We start from the raw sequence: 22,023 nt of genomic DNA on the forward strand, positions 1-22,023 counted from the left end.
CAAAACACTGATTCCTCTAGATTCACCCATGCAAGCCAGATGGCCACAAGCGTGAAGAAGAGTTCTGGGGGAGCCGCCACCACCACCACTGAGAAAGCCCTGTCACACATACCCACCAACTTGACTGAGTAGCTGAGTAGCCCAGAGAGCAGAGGCCTATGAGGCTGATTTCAGGGCTCACTTTTGCAATACTTAAAAACCTAGCTAAATTCAATTTCAGGCAAAATCAGACACTTTCCCTTCTTTCTGATGCACCTCTGAGATATAATTCACTTGCCTGCCTCCCCAAAACTGCCTACAACACATCATCCCTTGCAATTCTCCCCAGATCCCTTCCCTATCAACAGGTTTAGTGGTCTAGAAAAACCTTCCCCACCTGGAGCCCTGCAAATGTTTGGGACTACAGCTCCCATCACCCAACCATTGGCCATGTTGTGGGGGCTGATGGGAGTTGTCCCAAAAATCTGGAGGGCACCAAGCCACTCTGGGCGATGTACAACACACCATAAAACAATTTAAAACAATAAAATTCTACCATAATTTTTTTTTTTAAATGCCCTAACCCACCCCAAATGCCTGCCTGAACAACCATGTTTTTAATGCACGACGGAAGCTCATTAAAGAGGGGGCATGACGGAGTTCCCTAGGGAGGGAGTTCCACAGAGTGGGGGCCACCACAGAAAAGGCCCTGTCCCTCGTCCCCACCAGTCTAGCTGTCCTGGCTGATGGGACAGAGAGAAGGCCATCCGAGGCTGATCTTGTTAAGCGGCCTGTCTGGTGTTGCTGGAGGCGCTCCTTAAGATAGGCTGGGCCGGAACCATATAGGGTTTGAAAGGTTAAAACCAACACCTTGAATTTGGCCCAGAAAACAACTGGTAACCAGTGCAACTCCTTCAGCACTGGAGTGATGTGATCTCGCTGGCGGCTGCCTTTAATCAGGCGAGCTGCCGCGTTCTGTACCAGCTGCAGCTTCCGAACCATCTTCAAGGGTAACCCCACGTAGAGCGCATTACAGTAGTCTAAACGAGAGGACATCAGAGCATGTACTACCGATGGGAGCAGATGGCCGGGAAGGAAGGGACGCAGCCGCCGTATCAGATGGAGTTGATACAGCGCTGTCCGGCTCACAGCTGACACCTGAGCCTCCATGGACAGCTGGGAGTCCAAAATGACCCCCAGGCTGCGGACCTGGTCTTTCAAGGGTAGCCGTACCCCATTCAACACCAGATCAACATCCCCCAGCCTCCTCTTGTCTCCCACCAAAAGTACCTCGGTCTTGTCAGGGTTGAGCTTCAGCTTATTCCTCCCCATCCAGCCACTCACCGTCTCCAGACATTTGGACAGGGATTCTACGGCCAACCTTGGTGAAGATTTGAATGAGAGGTAGAGCTGCGTGTCAGCCGCATATTGATGACACTGCACCCCAAACCTCCTGATGATAGCCCCCAGCGGCTTCACATAGATGTTAAATAGCATCGGGGAGAGGATGGAACCCTGTGGCACCCCACAAGTAAGTGGCCACGGGTCCAAAACCTCCTCTCCCAGTGCTACCCTCTGGTACCTGCCGGAGAGGAAGGACCGGAACCACCGCAATACAGTGTCTCCAATGCCCAACCTCTCCAGGCGGTCCAGGAGGATACCGTGGTCAACGGTATCAAAAGCCGCTGAGAGGTCGAGGAGAACAAGGAAGGAGCATTCACCCCTATCCAGAGCCCTCCTCATATCATCCACCAAGGCGACCAAGGCCGTTTCTGTCCCATGCCCAGGCCTGAAGCCCGACTGAAATGGGTCTAGATAATCCGTTTCTTCCAAGTGTGCCTTCAACTGCACCGCCACCACCCGCTCAATCACCTTGCCCAAAAATGGCAGTGAGTGACCAGGATGTCTTTCCTGGTCACTCACTGCTAGCTCAGATCCTGTCAGGCTATACTTGAACTGCAGATTTTTTGCCCCAACGTGCATCACTTCACACTTGCTTACCCTGAACCACATTTGCCGTTCTCCCAGTTTGGAGAGATCCTTTCAGAGCTCTTCACAATCCCTCTTTGTTTTAACCACCCTAAATAATTTGGTGTCTTCTGCAAACCTGGACACTTCACTGCTCACTCCTAATTCCAGATCATTACTCGAAGCCAACATGGATTTGTCAAGAACAAATCCTGCCAGACTGATCTGATCTCATCTTTGGATCAAGTCACCTCCCTTGTGGACTGTGGGAATGCTGTAGACATCATATACCTCGACTTCAGCAAAGCTTTCGATGAAGTGCCCCATGATATTGTGATGAGCAAACTAGCTCAAAGTAGGCTGGATGAAACAATGATCCGGTGGATCCACAGTTGGCTACAGAATCGGACTCAAAGAGTGCTTATCCATGGGGCCTTCTCAAACTGGGGAGAGGGAACGAGCGGGGTACCGCAGGGCTCAGCCCTGGGCCTGGTGCGCTTTAGCATTATTAATGACTTGGAGGAGGAGGTGCGGGGAATGCTGATCAAATTTGCAGATGACACAAAATTGCGTGGGATAGCGAATACCTTGGAAGACAGAAACAAAATTCAAAGTGATCTGGATAGACTGGAGCGCTGGGCAGACAACAGCAGAATTACATTGAATAGGGATAAATGCCAAGTTCTGCACCTCGGAAAAAGAAACCCAATGCACAGTTACAAGATGGGGGATACATGGCTCAACAACATGACAAGCCAGAAGGATCTTGGAATTGTTGTCGATCACAAGCTGAAGATGAGCCAACAATGTGATGTGGCTGCAAAAAAGGCCAATGTTCTTTTGGGCTGCATTAATGGAAGCATAGCTTCCGAATCCCGGGAAGTACTGGTTCCCCTCTACTCAGCACTGGTCAGGCCTCATCTGGAGTACTGTGTCCAGTTCTGGGCACCACACTTGAAGAAGGATGCAGACAAACTGGAGAGGGTTCAGAGGAGGGCAACGAGGATGATCAGGGGACTGGAAACAAAGCCCTGCGAAGAATAGGGATGTCAGAGAATTCCGCCACGGACTCCAGTGAGTCCCTGGAATCCGTGGCGGAATGGCCTCCCCCCCGCCACCCCATGGAATCCCCCCGGGATGGAGCTCACCTGGTGGTGGATGTGGCAGTGGCGGTGGTGGCTCTGGCTGGTCTTCCAGAGGGCTGCTGCTGGGCTGCTGCGGCTACAAATGGTGGCCGTCGTAGCGGCCGCCATTTGCATGCTTGCAGTCAGCTGTGATAGGCAATGTTAAGTATTCATGTAGCCTATCATGGCAAAGAGCAGGGGTGCAAATGGCGTAGTGGACGCCATTTGTGTTGCTACTCTTTTTGCTACTCTATCATGGCAAAAGCAGGGATGCAAATGGTGTCCGCTATGCTGGATGCCATTTGTGTCTGCAGCCTGGCAGCAGATGGAAGTCTGGCTGTGGATGGGCCTGGCCGGTGGCTCTGCGGACTTGCTGTGGAGTGGAGCTGGCCAGGGAGGATTCCGGGGGGATGGTCAGATTGCTGCCCCCCGCCCCGCAGATGCCCTGGACCAGAACGGTGAGTGGATTTCATACACCCCTATGCTCAAGTAGGGATGGCGGAGAATTCTGCCACAGATTACAGTGAGGCCGAATGCACTGGCATTCAGCCCCCTGAAATCTGTGGCGGAATGGCCTCCCACCCTCTGCCACCCCACAAATCCCCCCGGGACGAGACTTACCTGGGGCAGATGTTCCGGGCGGCGGTGGCTCCAGTGGCGGCTTCGGTGGCAGCTGGTCTTCTGACCGGCTGCTGCCGCCGCCGCCATTTGCAGTCTGGTCTTTTTTTTTTTTTTACCCAGACATGATAGGCTACATAAAGACTTATGTAGCCTATCACATCTGGGTAAAAAAAAAATAAAAATGGCGTATGCAAATGGTGGTGGCTACAGCAGCCGCCATTTGCATTCCTTATTTTTCGCTGTAATAGCTTACATAAATATTTACGTAGGCTAAAACGGTGGGAAAAAAGGAACGCAAATAGCGCCCACTACGCTATTTGCGTTCCTTTATTTTCGCTGTAATAGTCTATGTAAATATTTACGTAGACTTAAGACGGCGAAAAATAAGGAACGCAAATGGCAGCGGCTGTAGCCACTGCCATTTGCGTACACGTTTCTTTTTTACTTTGCTGTGATAGGCTATGTAAATATTTACGTAGCCTATCACAGTTAAGTACAGGGATGCAAACAGTGGTGGCTATGGCTGCCGCCATTTGCGTCCCTGCTGCCCAGCAGCCGGATGTCCGGCTGCAGGCGGAGCCAGCTGGTGGCTCCACAGAATCCCCATGGAGCAGAGCTGGCTGGGCAGGATTCTGGGGGGAGGGACGGAGTGCCTCCCCCACCCCCACCGCGAAGCAGATCCGCGAAATGGTAAGTGACTTTCGTACATCCCTATTAAGCTCAAGTGGCGTGCACAGCAAGGCAGTAGCTCCCTCTTGTGGCAAAACAGCCATGGTGACACAGAGAGTAAAGGTGCTTGACTTGAGAAATTTGAGACCCCAGGAGTTTTCTAACCATTCCTGTTTTAAGCTTGGAAGCTTTTGGGTGTCCATAAATGAAAGAAAAGAAAGAGGAGGAGGAATGGAAAGGAAATAGTTACAGTTCAACCAACCATCTGATTTCTTTATTTGAAAAGGCACAGCTATTACAACCCCAATACAGAATTAATTTTTCTCAGTTCCTCTTAGTATAGGTCAAGTGATTAATAAAGACATAAAGCAAACAAGATTTTTCTCTCTCTTTCTCTAAAGGAATATATACAAACATGAAAAATGTCTCCTTTTGTTGTAAAATTTCTTTTGTTAAATGAAAAAAGTCAAGTGGGCATTCAGAAAGATAAAAGAAAAGCTGCAGTATCCTTTTTAACAAACAAACAAACCCAACATCGATAGAGTTCAAAACAAAAAAGGGGGGTGAGAATGCTTTAATGTCTTTCCCACCCCCCATTCTTCTCTGTTCCCCTCCTCACACAGAATTTCAAAAAAAGTCACACTGAAAAAGGGGGTCAGCCATTGTATGTTAGAAAGATTCCAAATTCACCAGGAAACTGGGGATGGTGCAGAGGGGGGAGGCAGATAGGGAGGGGGGTGAACCCAGAGATGGGGATACAGAATGAATACCTGTATATGTGCATATATATATATATATATATATATGCTTCTGTGCTACCTTAAAAACAAGAGACATGCATAATGACAAAAGTGGCTCATCATCTAAAACAGTGCTGGGGGGGAGGGGAGGGAGTGTGTGTGTGCAGGTGCAACAGCTTCTAGAACTCCAGCAGAAGATACTGCAGAAACATTATGTGGGAGAGCAACAGGGAGCAACTGTGTGGATGAAATTCAGACCAGGAGGGGGGTGTCTTGTGGTACAAAGGGTTAGATGAAAGATGCATGGGGGGGGGGGGTAGAGTTTGGCAGGGGGAGGAGTGAGCCAGCCAGCTCTGTGATGGACACCCCCTAAGATACCATTTTCTGGTGGTTGTTTGTGTATGCTAAGCCCTACCCATTTATGGGTGGAGATTAGAGTGAGCCAATGGATCAGAGCACAAGAGCTCATAGGAGAGTTCTGCTGCTCTGCCCTCACAAGGTGAGAGAGGACTTGGTGGTGGTTGTGGCTGCAGTGGCAGGAAACACTGTCCCACTGTGGGCTGAATGGGGTGGGGTTTGCCAGCGTCCATCTTCTCCCGCAGATTATTATTATTATTGTATGTAGTAAGGTACAATAAGGCAGGGATGCAGAACCTCTTTGCAGCCTGAGGGCCGAATGCTATTTTGGACCAGCTCTTGGGGGACCACCCATTCCAGTTGTGGGCAGGGCAAAAGGAGTGGGGCCCAAAATACAAACAATACCAGCATATTGTAGCATAAAGCTCTTATTGCCAGTAACTCAATCATAGGAGAGGCATTTCAGCCATTTAGAATGGGGGAAAAAACTGCACAAAACCTGGGAAACCACCAACCTATCAGAACTCAGGGCTGGCACTAATAGGAGCTCCTGCAAGAGCCAGGGGGAATTACCTCAGCCCACCTGAATCAATGGAAGGAGGACATAATGGGGTTGTGTCAAAGCTTTGCCCGCTCAATACCAGCTGGACCCAACAACCAATCAATGGAGGACTGGGGCCCATCTGCCAGGCAAATTGCCCCCTCTCCTAGCCAGTGGACTGAGCAGACACTAAGCAAACACTGGCACACTTGAAGGTCAGGCATATAGGGGCAGGCAGGCTGGCAGGATCTACTTTGGGTGTTTGTTTTGTAATTATAACTAGAACTCCAAAGTCCACAAATCTGCTGCAAAATAGCACCTTGGGGGTGGAGCCAGATGCAAAACAGCAGCTGAAGGGGAGGAGACAATTACAAACTGCACTCACAAGTCACACACTGAGATACACCTATGCATCCAAATTGACATCTGAGCAGAGCCAGATCATGCAGTCCCAGCACTGTATTAACAGGGACACTGGTGTCATCTGCCAGCCCACTCAAAATTCCCTGTTCCCACTGAGCTGCAATCCCCCAGCAGCTGGGGTAAAATGAATTTTCCCAGCAACCACATTTTGTTCCCTGTTATAATGTGAAGTGTTTTGGGGTGGCCCAGTATTGAACAGGCAACAAAGACCCATTCACTTGACAAAAGACCTGCTCCTGGTGGAGATAAAACTGCTAGAACTGGTTGGTTGACATGGATCCACACAGCTGCCTGCATTTTGGGCCTCTCCTTGGGGGCGTGGCTATAGGGACTGTCACGATGAGCACCAGAACTCTGAATTTACCACTACACTGCTGTATCTGAGTTATGACAGAGCGGAGATGCTAAAGCCCAACTTAGAAAAAAAGAAGAGCCCTTTTTGTTGGACAACTGGGAGTCACAAAGTCTTGCTAATCTGTTGCAAAGCATCCAGCAATCAACTGGGGAATCCCAGTCTACCCTCTGCCCAATGACGCTGTAGAGCTGGGGTGGACAACACCCAGGGCCCCCCTGCCCCTGCTGCTGGATTTGCTGGGGGGCAGGGGGGGCAGCAATTTCAGTCACAGGGAAGGGGTGCAGCCCCTGGTGGGTTCCAGGGGGGCAATGTGACCCCCTGACTATGGCCACTCCTGCTGCAGAAGACCAATCAAGCTGAATGTGCCACCATTTTAACTTTGTGCCCAACCCTGAGGAAACTCAAAATCTGTAGAAGTCTCTTGCATACAGCTCCATCTTGCCAGAAGTTTATCACAAAGCAAGCCTTACCCCATGCACTCCTGTCCCTTTATGGTGGCACACTGCTGGCTCAGGTACAGGTGGTCCCAATCCCCACCAACCTTTCCCTTGGACCTCAGCATACCCCTATGAAGGGAGTAGCAAGAGTTGCAGCCCAGGTTGTCCTGGAACACAGAATCCCAGGCAAGTTGCTGCAGGGGGTGGATACATCAACAGGACTTTAGTGTTCTGAGGCAGGCACCCATATTCAGAAAATGAATTTAAAAGCGCAGGGGAGGCAGGCAGGTCAAGCTCCTGCATTGTCCTGCCCCCCTCCCCCTAACACACTGACCCCCAGGGCAACCAAGCTGTGATTTTGGAGACATCACTCATGCAATGGCCATCTGCTATAAGTGGCTGGAATCAAAGAGGGAGAGGGGCCAAATGTTATTGCTGCATAAGTGGGTGGGGCAAACCTGTCACTCCCCCAGCAAACAACATCCACAGTTGCACCAAACATGGCAGGTCAGGGGGAGATACTGCACCTTTTGCTGACTCTTTCCTGCCCACCCGCCTGCTACCATTCTCTCCCCCCCCCTTCACAACCCAGGATCACCCACCCAACCCACGACCCCAAACCAGTCTAATCGGACTTCTCTCCGTCATCATCTTGGTGGGCGTCTCCATCATGGCCGTTCTTGTCCTCCTTGGAGAGGTGAGCTTGTGAGCCCAGGGCGGAGAGGGAGAGGAGCCCAGTGCTGGCGCTGACGGCGGGGAGGGAGGGGGGCTGCAACCCCACTGGCAGCGGGGTCAAGGGCAGGGCCAGGGCTTGGAGCTGGGACAGCTGGTGAGCCTGGAGCTGCTGCTGTAGGGAAACGAGAAAAGAGAGAAAGAGGCGGGAAGAGAGGGATGGGTGAGCAGCTGCCACTTGACCCACCAGACACATTGATCGATGCATGGGTCAATTTGCAGATGGGGAAAGCCAATATTTCTGAAGCAAGGAGCGTACACTATTGTTTAGGGCAGGGGTGCAGTAACTCCACCCCGGGGGCCAAATCCAGCCCTCTGGTGTTTCCCAGATGGCCACGCCCCTTCCTCTGGCTACAACCCCTTTCCTCCAACACCAAACATCTGGTGGATTCTGGCTTTTGCACAGTTTTTCCCCCATTCTAAAAGCTTCAAATGCCTCTCCCAAGGTGTCATTACTGGCAGTAAGTGCCATCAGCTAAAATATGTTGGTGTTTTGTGGCCCCTACCCCTTTTGCCTTTGAGTGCACCCACCACTGGACTGTGACCCTTGAGAGCATCTCCAAAACTGACTTTCGCCTTTGGGCGGAAAAAGGTTCCCCACCCCTGGGCTACTGGGTCATACTCTGAGCTAGGACAGGTGACCACCATTTTCTTTACTTACTTGTGTTTTAAAAAGGTAGTGGAGAGAATGAAGACAGGTGAGAAAGGAGGGAGAGAAGAAGGATATATACTAATAATTCTCAGAACTGGGTGTCATGGGAAACTATATGTGCCAAGGCTCCTCACTGATATGTCAAAGGGCACTAGTATGCCACAGGAAATTAACAAATTACATAATTGAGAAACAGCATGGTGTAGGGATTAGGGTGTAGGACTAGGACAGGGGGACCCAGGTTCAAATCTCTGCATAGCACTGAAGCTCTCTGGGTGACTTTGGCCATTCACTATCTCTCAGCTTAACCTACCTCACAGGGTTGTAAGGTCTGGGGGGGGGAACAGTGTACCCCATCCTGAGCCCCTAGGAAGAGGGCCAAGATAAAAATATAATAAAGGCTGTAAAATACATAGACAACTCTGAGCTCAAGTATGCAGTCACAGATGAGGGTGTCTCTCGCATCTCTGCATGCATCTGCATGTTCTGCATTGTGTTGCCTCCTGCCAACTCAACCTCTACTGGGGCAAGTACTGGGTGCAGCTGGATCATTCTCCCACTCTCAACTGAGAGACACAGCAGAAAATACCCACCCACAGAGATGGGTGCTGACTGCCTCCCTACATGAGGCGTGGTGACCCACATGGATCAGACAGAGGAGGAGGAATGATGGTGAATCATGCCAGCTGACTGAGGATTTGAACCCAGGTCTCTCTAGTCTTAGTCAGTCCCTCTAACTGCTACACCATGCTGCCTCTCCGAGGTTGGAGGAGCAATGACTTTATGGGTGACGGTGGAAGAATTAGACCTACAAAAAGGTCATAGCGCATCGACCCATGACGACTGGTCCCTTGCCAAGGGACTTGGGAAGTTACAGGGCTATTCATGAATCCCCTGAGAGAACAACCTCAACAAAACCAGGGAGTGTGCAGAAGCTGTTCTCCCTGACACCTCCCCCCCAGAGCAGCTACCAAGATCCCGTAAGGAGCGCCACAGACCCGGATAATGGAGTTCAGCTCTGGTGCGGTCACTTGCTTGGCTCGCTCAATGGCTCCAAGGACCTGCTGCTGGTGCTGGAGAAGGAGAAAGAGAGAAAAGGTGACCATAGGTTCCACATGGGCTGGCGAAAAGGAGGTATGGCTGTAACAGGCAACAAGAGAGAACAGGTGGAGCTGGTTTAAGAGAGACTTGGGAGTTGTTGAAGGAGGCAGAGTTAAGAGCAGGGGAGGGCAACCTCCAGCCCATAGGCCCAATTCAGCCATCTGGCCTGCTGGAACACTCCTGGATTCCAATCCGTGCCCCCTGGAGGAATCCCTGCTGTTTCCTCTGATCTGTGGTCAACAGGGGATGTGTGATGGCGTGGGGAGAAGGCATGGGGCAGGTGAGGCAGATTTATTGCCTGCAGGCCAGGTTGGGGCCTGCAGCTGCCCTTACCTAAAAAGCTGGTTCACAGCAGATGTGAGGATAATTTTCTCAATGTGCCTGCCAGGGACCAGCCCACAGAGTGCTGGGTGGGTGGGTGATCCAGCCCCCCAGTCCATTTGCCCCCCCCCACCCCCCACCCCCCGTCAGAGGAACAAAGGGCACAGATATAATGGGAAATACAAGAAGAAGGAGAAAAGGTGGAGAGAGCTTTCCGAGGGCAAGGATGTGGCTGAAGTTCAGGTTGGCTTGGCTCAGGATATGACCGTCTCCAGCTCAATAACACCCAGCTCCATTATGAATTGAGTGTCGTGTGTCAAAGACGTTCTTGTCTGGCTCAGAAAGTACTGAGCTTTGAGGCTTGCACATGTCAGCCAGGAGCCCTGGGACATGTGGTTTCCCATGGCCCCCAAGTACTAGGCACCTTAGAGACTCCCTATCCAAGTTCTACCTGTGGAGGAAGCCCTGGGGTGCAGTTGCAAGTGAGCAAGTGGCACTGGGAAGTATAGTTCCCAGAGCACCCTATTGTCCTGGAAACTGTATTGCCCGGGAAAAGCTACATTTCCCAGGGTCCCTGGTGCTTGGCATTTCAGCATCACAGGCACCAGGAGTGAATGGAGGCCTTGTGGAGTGGTAAATAGGGAAGGCTTGGGGGAATGGGGCAGGTTTGTGTAAGGCAGTTGGGCCCTGTCACACTTCTAATGAGACCCAGTGTGGTCTACTGATAAGAGTGTTGGACTGGGAGCTGGGAGATCCGGGTTCTAGTCCCCACTCGGCCATGGCAGCTCACTGGGTGACTTTGGGCCCATCACAGACTCTCAGCCCAACCCACCTCACAGGGTGGTTGTTGTGAGGATACAACGGAGAGGAGGAGGATCATGTAAGCCGCCTTGGGTTCCTTGCAAGAGGAAAAAAGGCGGGGTATAAATGCAATAAATAAATAAATAAATAAAATGTTATCAAGAGTGCGCCAGGTTGCCAAGGTCAATTGCAAAAGCAAACTGAGTGGAGCTTACCCAGCATCAGATAAAGTGGAAACGGAAGGGGGTAGGGAATGGAAACCGCCCCTGCCCATTTTTTCCAGGTTAGTTTTATCTATTTTATTTACTAAATTTCTTAATTGCCCATCTGGCCGGTCACCCGGCCACTCTGGGTGATGTACAATAATACAACAGTTTAAAACAATAAAATTCCACATTAAGACATTGTATTTCTAAAAATACCCTAACCCACCCCAAATGCCTGCCTGAACAACCACGTCTTCGACATGTGGCAGAACCTCATTGAAGAGGGGGCATGGCGGAGTTCCCTAGGGAGGGAGTTCCGCAGAGTGGGGGCCACCACAGAGAAGGCCCTCTCCCTCGTCCTCACCAGCCTAGCTGTCCTGCCTGATGGGACAGAGAGGAGGCCATCCAAGGCTGATCTTGTTGAGCGGCCTATCTGGTGTTGCTGGAGGTGCTCCTTAAGATAAGCTGGGCCGGAACCCTATAGGGTTTTAAAGGTCAAAACCAACACTTTGAATTTGGCCCGGAAAACAACTGGTAACCAGTGCAACTCCTTCAGCACTGGAGTGATGTGATCTCGCCGGCGGCTGCCTTTAATCAGGTGAGCCGCCGCATTCTGTACCAGCTGCAGCTTCTGAACCGTCTTCAAGGGTAACCCCACGTAGAGCGCATTGCAGTAGTATAGATGAGAGGACATCAGAGCATGGGAGCAGATGGTTGGGAAGGTAGGGGCGCAGCTGCCATATCAGATGGAGTTGGTACAGCGCTGTCCGGCTCACGGCTGACACCTGAGCCTCCATGGACAGCTGGGAGTCCAAAATGACCCCCAGGCTGCGGACCTGGTCTTCCAAGGGTAGCCGCACCTCATTCAACATCAGGTTGACATCCCCCAGCCTCCTCTTGTCTCCCACCAAAAGTACCTCGGTCTTGTCAGGGTTCAGCTTCAGCTTGTTCCTCCCCATCCAGCCACTCACCGTCTCCAGACATTTGGACAGGGATTCTACGGCCAACCTTGGTGAAGATTTGAACGAGAGGTAGAGCTGCATGTCATCCGCATACTGATGACACCGCATCCCAGACCTCATGATGATCACCCCCAGCAGCTCCACATAGCTGTTAAATAGCATCGGGAGAGGATGGACCCCTGTGGCACCCCACACGTGAGCGGCCACAGGTCCGACACCTCCTCTCCCAGTGCTACCCTCTGGTACCTGCCGGAGAGGAAGGACCGGAACCCCCGCAATACGGTGTCTCCAATGCCCAACCCCTCCAGGCGGTCCAGGAGGATACCGTGGTCAACGGTATCAAAAGCCGCTGAGAGGTCGAGGCGAACAAGGAAGGAGCATTCGCCCCTATCCAGAGCCCTCCTCATATCATCCACCAAGGCGACCAAGGCCGTTTCTGTCCCATGCCCAAGCCTGAAGCCCGACTGAAATGGGTCTAGATAGTCCGTTTCTTCCAAGTGTGCCTTCAACTGCACCGCCACCACCCGCTCAATCACCTTGCCCAAAAATGGCAGATTCGAGACTGGGCGAAAGTTGTTCAGAACTTGAGGATCCAAGGAGGGCTTCTTCAAGAGCGGTCTTATCACTGCCTCCTTGAGGGCTGATGGCATCACTCCCTCCTCAAGGGAGGCGTTCACCACCGCCTTGATCCCCTCACCCAGTCTCTCTCTGCAGCCCATAATGAGCCAAGATGGGCAAGGATCAAGTAAGCAGGTGGTCGGCCTTACAGATGAAAGCACCTTGTCCACTTCCTCAGGAGGAAGAAGCTGGAACCAATCCCACAAAACCGGTTTGCCACAGGCCGCCTCTTGCTCACTAACTGTATCCACAGCGTGCAGAGTAACACACCTAATCTGATCAATTTTATCTGCAAAGTGCCTTGCCAAGGCCTCACAGGAGGCCTTAGAATGCTCCAGTGGTTCTGGAGCCACTGGACTGACCAGGCTCCGGACCACTTGGAACAGCCTCCTGGGACAGCACTCTGCAGACGCGATGGAGGTAGCATAATATTCCTTTTTTGCTGCCTTCACCGGCACGTGATAGGCTGAAGATGCAGCTCTAGCCCGTGTCTGATCGTCTTTGGAGCGAGACTTCCGCCACCGGCGCTCTAGCTGTCTCACCTCCTGTTTCAGAGCTCGTAACCGCGGACTGAACCATGGTGCAGTCCGAGCTCTGTTCAGGGGAAGAGGGCGTTTTGGGGCCACCCGATCTAATGCCATGGTTGCGGCATTCCACCCACCCACCAGGGTCTCGACCGAGTGGTCCAGAGAATCCCCAAGCACATTTAGCAATCCATTAGGATCCATAAGACGCCTGGGGCGGACCATTTTCATGGGGTTGTGGAACCGAGAAGTCCAACGTCACCAGACAGTGATCTGACCATGACGGGGGGGGGGGGGGATGTACCCCCAACTTCCAGATCACACCCCGCTTCTCCAGAAACCAACACAAGGTCTAGCACATGACCAGCTACATGGGTGGTCCCAGTTGGAATCAGGTGCAGCTCCCGGGAAGCCATGGTCAGTCCCGAGGTGCCCCCATGAGGATGTCCTCTGAATGTACATTGAAGTCCCCCAACACTAATAAGTTAGGGGTCTGCACACGCACATCAGAGACCATCTCAAGCACCACAGCCAGGGAGTTGGTCGCGCCGCGCGGTGAGCGGTGCACGAGCAGAATCCCAGACTGCCCTTCGGGCCCAACCTCCAGTACATGCACTCGGCAACCTTGGTCTCCCGGAGAGGGGGTCTGGTACCAAGGACTCCCGGTAGATAACAGCCACTCCCCCTCCCTGGTCCCCAGCGCACAGCTCCTGTGCGCACGAAAACCTGGCTGGGCACATGGAGGAGCTATCTTCCTGAATAGGCAAATAGCTCTTCCCCCAGCCCAGCCTTCTCACGAGTAGGCTTCCCCGAGGACAACGGATGCTGACAGGCAGGAGCAGGTGGTAGAGCTCATGGCGTCCTCTGGGAGCTGCTGGCTGGGTCTGGAAACCATCCCTATTATACCTCCACACGCACGTTCCCAAGAGCAGGGGGAAAAGCCTACCTCTTGCGAAAGGTACGGCAACACTTGAGCACAAATCCCATTCAACCGCTTGACGATTTCAGCCTGAAATGAAAGACGAACGACACCAGTCAGACCTGCCGAAAGACTACGGCCATGAAGGGTCCTCCTCCCTCAGCTCGAGTCACCCACGCTCGTTTCAGCAGGCTGCAATATTGGGGGAGATGAGAGGGGCGGCCGCTCCACCCACCCCGCTGAAAGATGACCCCATCTTTTCCTCTTCCCTCCTCGTTCCTCTTTCCTTGTGTCTCGCATCGTCTCCCGATTGCAGGCGGGGGCTGCCTTGTTGGCCTGACTGCATGCAAACTGGCCGAAAAGTGGGATAGAAATACTTTTAAATAAAGAAATCAAAAGGATGCCAACTTAACCTTTGATGTGTATATGTTTTTTTTTTGGGGGGGGTAGTTTGAACTTCAGAGGCCAAGATTTCTCAGGAAATTCCGACTTGAATGAGCTTGCAATCCTTCATAAACCTGTATCCTTCTACTTGGCATCTTTCTATAAAATATCCCCAGGGATAGATTTATAGCTTTTCGGAGGAAAGGAACACAGTTCAGCTTTACTGAAACAGGCAGAACTCATGTTTAAATGATCATAATAATGTCACAGTCGTATCAAAAGGGCAAAGGGGAGTTTAGCCATCTGCACAGCCGAACTGCAAAAACCTAAGAACATCCAAAGCTTTTAAGGAATCAGAGCCTGAAATTCTGCCCAGATGTGCATTTCAAAGCTCCCCTCCGCTACAAACTCACTAGCCAATCTCACCTTCGCTGTGAACTCACAAGCCTCAACTCACCCCATCTGCAATATGGGATAATAAATACTGGCACATCTGTTATCTGTCTCTATTTCTTTGTGCCATGTTGTTCTCTCTCTCCACCACCCAGCAGGCGAGGGGCAACCTTCAGCCCTAGGGCCACATGCAGCCCCCAGACTAGCTTCATGCAGCCCTTGGCCTAATTCCAAAAGCCAAGTGATCTGTTCAGACCACTAGCAAGAGCAATTAGTCCCTTTTGTGGGTGGGGAGGAAGAGACAGCGTGCAAATAGAGTGGCACAGAGAGGGCGGGGGGGGGGGAGAGAGATAACAGGGTGGCACAGAGAAAGAGAGTGATAACAGGGTGGTGGGGAGAGTGAGAAAGAGAGAACAAGATGGCACAAAGGAATAGAGAGACAGATAATAGGTTGGTGCAGAGAGAGATAAAGATAACACGGTGGTGCAGAGAAAGAGAGAGAGAGAGAGATAACAGGGTGGTGGAGAGAGAGAGAGATCAAAATGGCACAAAGAAATAGAGACAGATAATAGGTTGGTGCAGAGAGAGAGAGAGAGAGAGAACAAACAAGATGGCATAAAGAAATAGAGACAGATAATAGAATCATAGAATCATAGAACAGTAGGGTTGGAAGGGGCCTACAAGGCCATTGAGTCCAACCCCCTGCTCAGTGCAGGAAACCAAGTCAGAGCATCCCTGGCAGGTGGCTGTCCAGCCTCGTCTTGAAGGCCTCCAGTGTGGGAGAGCCCACCGCCTCCCTAGGGAACTGGTTCCATTGTCGTATTGCTCTAACAGTTAGGATGTTTTTCCTGATGTTCAGCCGGAATCTGGCTTCCTGTAACTTGAGCCCATGATTCCGTGACCTGCACTCTGGGATGATCGAGAAGAGATCCTGGCCTTCCTCTCTGGGACAGCCTTTCAAGGACTTGAAGAGCGCTATCAGATAATAGGTTGGTGCAGAGAGAGACAGAGACAGATAACAAGGTGGTGCAGAGAGAGAGAGAGAGAGAGAGAGAGAGAGAGAGAGAGAGAACAAGATGGCACAAAGAAATAGAGATAGATAATAGGTTGGTGCAAAGAGAGACAGAGAGAAAGATAACAAGGTGGTGCAGAGAAAGAGAGAGAGATAGCAGGGTGGCAGCTACTGCCCTGGGCAGCACTACCACCGTGCACATACACAGGCAAAAAACAACAATTCAATTTTGGGTTAGAGGTAGATCCCAGTTCCAAACAGGTGGAAGACATCTGGGGTAGACCGCACCGTAAAAGTGGGCACGATAAGAAAACTAAGGTGAAGAAAAAAAAAGCAGGCAGGTGGCGGTAATGCTTAGGGTGTTGTTGCCTCACTTATTCATTTCTATAGCACCACCCACATAGGCATGATGCTCTATAGTGGAGGTGCAGGACCTCAGGCCTCCCTACCCGGGGGACCAATGTATGTCCTCCTTACACACCTCCTTCCCTGATCCCCTGACTGCTCGGTGATTTCCCAGTGTGTGCGCATTTTTGTCTCATTCTAGAAGGCCGAAATTCCTCTCCTAAGGCCGAATTACTGGCAGTGGGAGCGTGAAGCTGTAATAGGTATTGCTGTCTCTTGGGCCCCACCCTCTTCTGCCTTTGGTCCCACCCACCACTAGAGTGCGGCCCCCAAGAGCTTCTCCCAAATTTAATTTGGCCCTCAGCCTGGCAGAGGTTCAGCATCCCTGCTTTGTGGAGCGTGGGAGGGCAGGGTCCTCGCCCCACGGAGTGCATACGACAAGCATCAGCATTGGGGGAGCACGAGAGGAGGTGGAGGCACGGGAGGGGGCTGGTGGGGAGAAGCAGAGAAGCAACACATGGCCACAGCTGAACGTCTGTATGCTTAGCCATAAAGTAAGCAAAGGAAGTTAAGGGAAATATGAAGTGAGCTCTCACCTGCTTGTGCATTTCGATGTTCAGCCCGTAGGACATCTCGTAATACTTGAAGTGGGGCGGGTGGCCAGGTGAACAAGGCGTGTGAGAATTCAAGTGAGAAGAAGAGAAAAAGGGCGGCGTAAGAGTCGGCTCACTGCATCACATCAAAGGTTCATCTCTAGCACTGTTTTCATCCCTGGGCACGTGATGGCCCCAGTAAAGTCTACAAGCTGAGCAGAAAGGCATCAGCTCCCCTGTCCAGTTTATCCGCAGCATCCAGGACGGAGAGGTAGACTGCGCCTGCCTTTGGAAGATGCCTTTCGCAATCGTGGTCAGTCGCCGACAACGGACCATGCTGCTGTGCACGGGAGGGGTTTTTTCACGGGGGGGGTCACAGCTGGAGAGGGAAGAGTTAGTACTGTGACCCCCCCATCTCTCTCCCTCCCCCACCGCCAGGTAGCAGTAAGACTTTGAAAAAGAATCTTCCATTTGTTGCGCAGGGTGGGAGGATGTCCAGGGGAATGCAGCCCCCACAGGGGGAAAGTGTCCCCACCTCCGCTGTATGCATCTGCCTACCCAGGTGAACGGCAGGATTATTACATTAGCAGCAGCAAAAATGAATTTGGCTGAACCACAAGTCATAAAGAAACTAAAAATATCAATATGACATATACAACCCAAGAGCAGCACTTGCACAGCTTTGTTCAAAGAACAGGTCTTGGCAAGAACCATAGCTATTTAGGCAGGATACAAGCCATCAACATATATGCCACCAGTTGTTAAAATAATCTCTCGGGGGAAACCAGCGCCCCCCCGCCAAAGCTTTGGTGTGCGCGCTCCGCTTCGGGGGCAAAGAAAGCTGCCCTGTGTCAGGGTGGACACTGAGCCCATAGAATCCCAGAGTAGTTCTGATTCTGAGGAAGAGCAGTCGCTCCTGGGAGAGGAGCGCGCTCCTCTTTCCCAGGGCCAACAGCTGACGGAGATTCCTCCCACCAGCATTCCTAGCTTAGATAGCAGTCCAGGGAGTGACTGAGCGCGGGAAGCAGACTTGGTGGACGCGTGATGCCGACGCAGAGAGCGGCGCCAGATGGAGGGCGCAGAAAGGAGGCGTAGTACCCGGTTGGCGCGCAAACAACCGCTGTGCCCAGAGGCTCCAAGGGAAAAGGGGAGGGACTCTCCCTAGTCCTTAAGTTCAGGGTCTGCCAGTAATTCCCTTTCAAACGGGGACCAACTGTTCCAACTGAGGGCATAGGTACTGTGCTGCTCAGATCTAGTTGCAAACCGTAGAGTTGTTAAGTTGTAAAAGAAGAATAAAGCTTTGAAAGGAATTCCTTTGTCTGTGTCTGGACTTGGCTACTGGATTAGACTGAGAGAGGCCTCCAAGGAGCCCTTGACACCCTGTTAGTTACAGGGCAGTCACCACTGGCTAACAGAAATTCAGTCTGTTGGGAGCATCAGAAGCTGCCTTAAACCAAGTCAGAACCTCGGTCCATTTAGCTCAATGTCGCCTGCATGGACTGGCAGCAGCTCTCTGGGGTTTCAGGCAAGAGTCTTTCCCAGCCCTTTCTGGAGATGCTGGGGAACTGAACCCAGTGTTACAAAGTACCCCCAAATTCTGCTGCTCTGGGAAGATGTGGCCTGTATCTGGACAGGGACTAGGGGCTTTGGGGGGTCTCGGAGAAGGGCAGAAAAGCAAGTCCCAGAGGAAGAGGAGCTGCAGGCTTCTTGCATAAACTCTCCGGCCAGCTCTGATCCGATTGCCTTGATTCCTCTGTGTTCACACTTGCAAATGTCAGATCTTGCCCCGGGACAGCTGCAGAAACCCCCACCATGCAAAGACGTCATGCTGATTTCTAACCTTCCCGTTTGAGCCAAATAGATGGGGAAATCAAGAATTCGAGGTCTTCCAAAGCGGTACGACCCTGAAGCCCAATATTGTGTAAGCAAGCATGCTTACAGGACTCTCTTGTCACCTTTGCTTACGACCATCGCCACCGCCCCCCAGCTATCTTGCTAACCTGGACCTGTGAAAGCCAGAAACATGCACCCATCAACTCCCACCTGCAGAAGCCAGAAACATGCACCCGTCCTCGCCGTCCTTTCCTCACATCAGGAAAGAAAGAGAATCCCATTTTCCCGGCGCCGAAAAATCCATTTTCCAACATCCTTGAGTGATCTGGGAAGAAGGACTTCATAGAATCGTAGAATAGAATAGTAGGGTTGGAAGGGGCCTGCAAGGCCATCCAGTCCAACCCCCTGCTCAAGGCAGGAATCCAAGTCAGAGCATCCCTACAGAATCATAGAAGAGTAGGGTTGGAAGGGGCCTACAAGGCCATCGAGTCTGACCAACTGCTCAATGCAGGACTCCAAGTCAAAGCATCCCCATGGAATCATAGAAGACTAGGGTTGGAAGGGGCCTACAAGGCCATCCAGTCCAACCCCCTGCTCAAGGCAGGAATCCCAGTCAGAGCATCCCTGACAGGTGGCTGTCCAGCCTCGTCTTGAACGCCTCCGGTGTGGGAGAGCCCACCGCCTCCCTAGGTGGTGGGCTCTTGTTTGGTTTTATTCTGATTATTACATCCTGAGAGGAAAAGGAGAAAGACAGCAACCCAAATTCATGGAACAGGCAGAGAGGGACAGTCCTTTCTGCTCAAAAGAGTGACTCCCCCCACCTTTTCCTCCCTTCTTTCTCCCATCTTTCCCAGAGAAGGAACTCAACAGAGCTCCCCATCACTTCGCACACCAGCAGATCAGGAGGGGTAAATCCCCGCATCATCTTTTCTTCCCCTTCTCTCTCTTTCCTTCCCTTTCCCCAATATTCCACCCAAGACCAAACTCTCAAACTCCTGGGCTTTAGCTCTTTCTCCATCCACTTTCTCCCCAAACCCTGCACTTGCTGTAAAACTTTCTCTCAATCCCCCCAAACAGTTTGTTACTCCCCCATTCAAATCATCCCAAGCTGAAAGTTCCTCCCCGCCTTTCTCTCTCCTACACACACACACACACACACACACACACACACACACGATTTTATATGCATCCCAGTATACTTCACTATTGACTTTGAATGCTTGCCTTTAACCTTCTGATGTTCATGTATGATTCTAATTCCCCAAACATACGCATAGTTCTAATTCCCCTGATGGCTGATTTCAATTCCTCTTACATTCCTCTTTAACAAATCAAAGAATTGCTTTCAGAGACCTTGTTGTGGTCTCTCGACTCTCTCGACTTTGGGGAGGGGGGGATCAGGTTTTCCTAAGCACCCAGAGCTCAGCGCCAAAAGAACCCTCAGGTACATGTTTGGTCTACACGGACGTGATGTGCACGCCCATGTAAATTAAAGCTTTGTGACACCGGGGCCATCTGCATGCAAAACGGGTGCTTGGCCACTGAGCCATGGCCCTCCCGTGCCAAGAGATCCCCAATTCTGCACCCAGAAAAGCCTGACTGTGGGACTGCTAGAAATGATGCAGGATCAAGCCCATCTGCATTTATTTTTCCTGCTGTGCATCATGAGTGCTGTCTCAGAGGCCACGGGAGGGAGGTGAGGCGGAAGCCAGACCCGCCATGCTTGGCTAAGAATTCCTCCCCACCGGCACCACCACGCACACACGGCTCGGAATTTTATTTGAGTCACCACAGTTTTGTGGTACCGATTTCCGTCCCAACTTCTTTTTTTTAAGAAAAAGTGAGAGATTAAATCATCTGTTCCGCAGAACTGATGTGCCTTGCTTGCCGTGGGTCTTGCCTTGCTTGTCATCTCTTCCGCAGAACTGATGTGCCTTGAAGGGCCTAAACAACCCACGCCCATAGAGAGTCCAACTTGGCGTCTTTGGTTGATAACTCCAGGCTACACGGTCGAGTTCAAGTCTCCGAAAAGCCTCACAGCACTTTTCACAGCAAGGCCTTAACAGTCCAAAGTTCCAGTCCGTGTGCAGAGTGCCTCCAAACGCCCAGACAATGACGGATCCAAGCAGAGAAGGCTTCAGGGCTAGTCGCCCTGGCGCCAGCTGAAGAGGGGAGGCGTGACTGCGGGACACCCCCTCTGCATCCCCGGACGGACGAGGGCCTTTAGCCTTCCGGCAAGGCCCCTGTGGAAACAGGGCGGCGCTGCTCAGCCCCCCAGCAGTGATGCCCCAACCTGGGCGGCCCTTCTGCCAAGCCCGCCCCACCTGTGTGTGGTGCTTGCGGACAGCCTCCAGCCTCCCACGGCCAGACCAGCGGGCGGACAGGGAGTCGGGTGACTCCCCCGGCTCTGCTCTGCGAACACTGGCAGAGAGACGCTCGCGCAGACTCCCACATCCCAGAGGCTGAATAGGCCCCCGCCCTTCCAGGCTACTTCCAATCAGACCCTGGCTACCACCTACAAGGCCCACCGCAGCGCCAAAGCTGGGCCCTGACAGTTTTTTTGGGGGGGCAGTTTCCTGGGAGATACAAAACACTCATCCGCCGTCTGCTCTTATCTCCAGGGAGATAAGAGCTGCCCATCTCGCTAGGGCTTTGGAAATCTGTTGTTGCTGTTGTCAGCAGGAATGATTCCTTGATGGAGGAAAATAAAAACCCATCGAGCTGGATCTCGGTGGCTGCAACAAACACAGCCGGTGACCTTAAGCTGGCTGCCCCAAGGAGAACATGGCTAACTCTACCTGGGCTGTGGACGCGTTGCGCTCTGCGATTAAAAGCCCAGACACGCAAGCAGGCGGTTAGCAATCCCGCACCACCCAGAGCAGAGTTCTGTTGCCTGCATAAATTACACAAAGCATCGAGGCATTTTGCATTTATTATGGGGACTGATACATTTGTGTCATCTGCTGGACTTCTGCGCATCAAGGGGAGGGGCAAAAGCTATACAGGTTTCCGCGGGGAATCCTGACCAATCCCTGTTCTGGCATTTGAGGTCTCACCGGCATTGCCCCATATGCTTTCCTGAAGTCGCTAGTCCTTAAGCAACTGAGAGGCAACCAATGGCCCAAGCCTGCCTCCATCTTTCCCCAGCATGCTAAACCAACCTTCTGCCATACATCTCAGAAGATCCTTCCTTTGGAGGGACGCTTCCACCCTCCACCTCACCTTCTAAAAAAGTACTTTACTCCTCTGGTGTCAGGGCCAAACTGGCCCCCATTATCTCTTCCTTTAAACAACAGCAAAAATAGCCAGTGACACGTATTTAACCATGACCTCGATTTCATATTGGCGGGGGGGGGGGGAGCGAAAGTTGTGTTAAGGTGAATATTTATGGTACCAAGGGGTACAACTATACA

General features: G+C 51.9%; 1 protein-coding gene across 1 annotated transcript in view; it reads right to left on the reverse strand.

Moving 5' to 3' along the window:
* Nucleotides 1-7,839: 7,839 nt before the first annotated feature.
* The window catches only part of LOC146334032 (TLE family member 5), a 47,202-nt gene continuing 33,018 nt past the window's right edge, over nucleotides 7,840-22,023 (reverse strand). The window contains exons 4-7 of the mRNA XM_084825385.1: nucleotides 16,781-16,825; nucleotides 14,078-14,140; nucleotides 9,597-9,671; nucleotides 7,840-8,061 (exon numbers count right to left, since the gene is read on the reverse strand). Of these exons, the coding sequence (XP_084681511.1) occupies nucleotides 7,840-8,061; nucleotides 9,597-9,671; nucleotides 14,078-14,140; nucleotides 16,781-16,825 (405 nt within the window). The remainder of the gene's footprint in view (nucleotides 8,062-9,596; nucleotides 9,672-14,077; nucleotides 14,141-16,780; nucleotides 16,826-22,023) is intronic.

Source organism: Heloderma suspectum, chromosome W (genome assembly GCF_057233095.1).
Source record: "Heloderma suspectum isolate Gila_16-S chromosome W, 16-S_ref, whole genome shotgun sequence".
NCBI classification, from domain to species: domain Eukaryota; kingdom Metazoa; phylum Chordata; class Lepidosauria; order Squamata; family Helodermatidae; genus Heloderma; species Heloderma suspectum.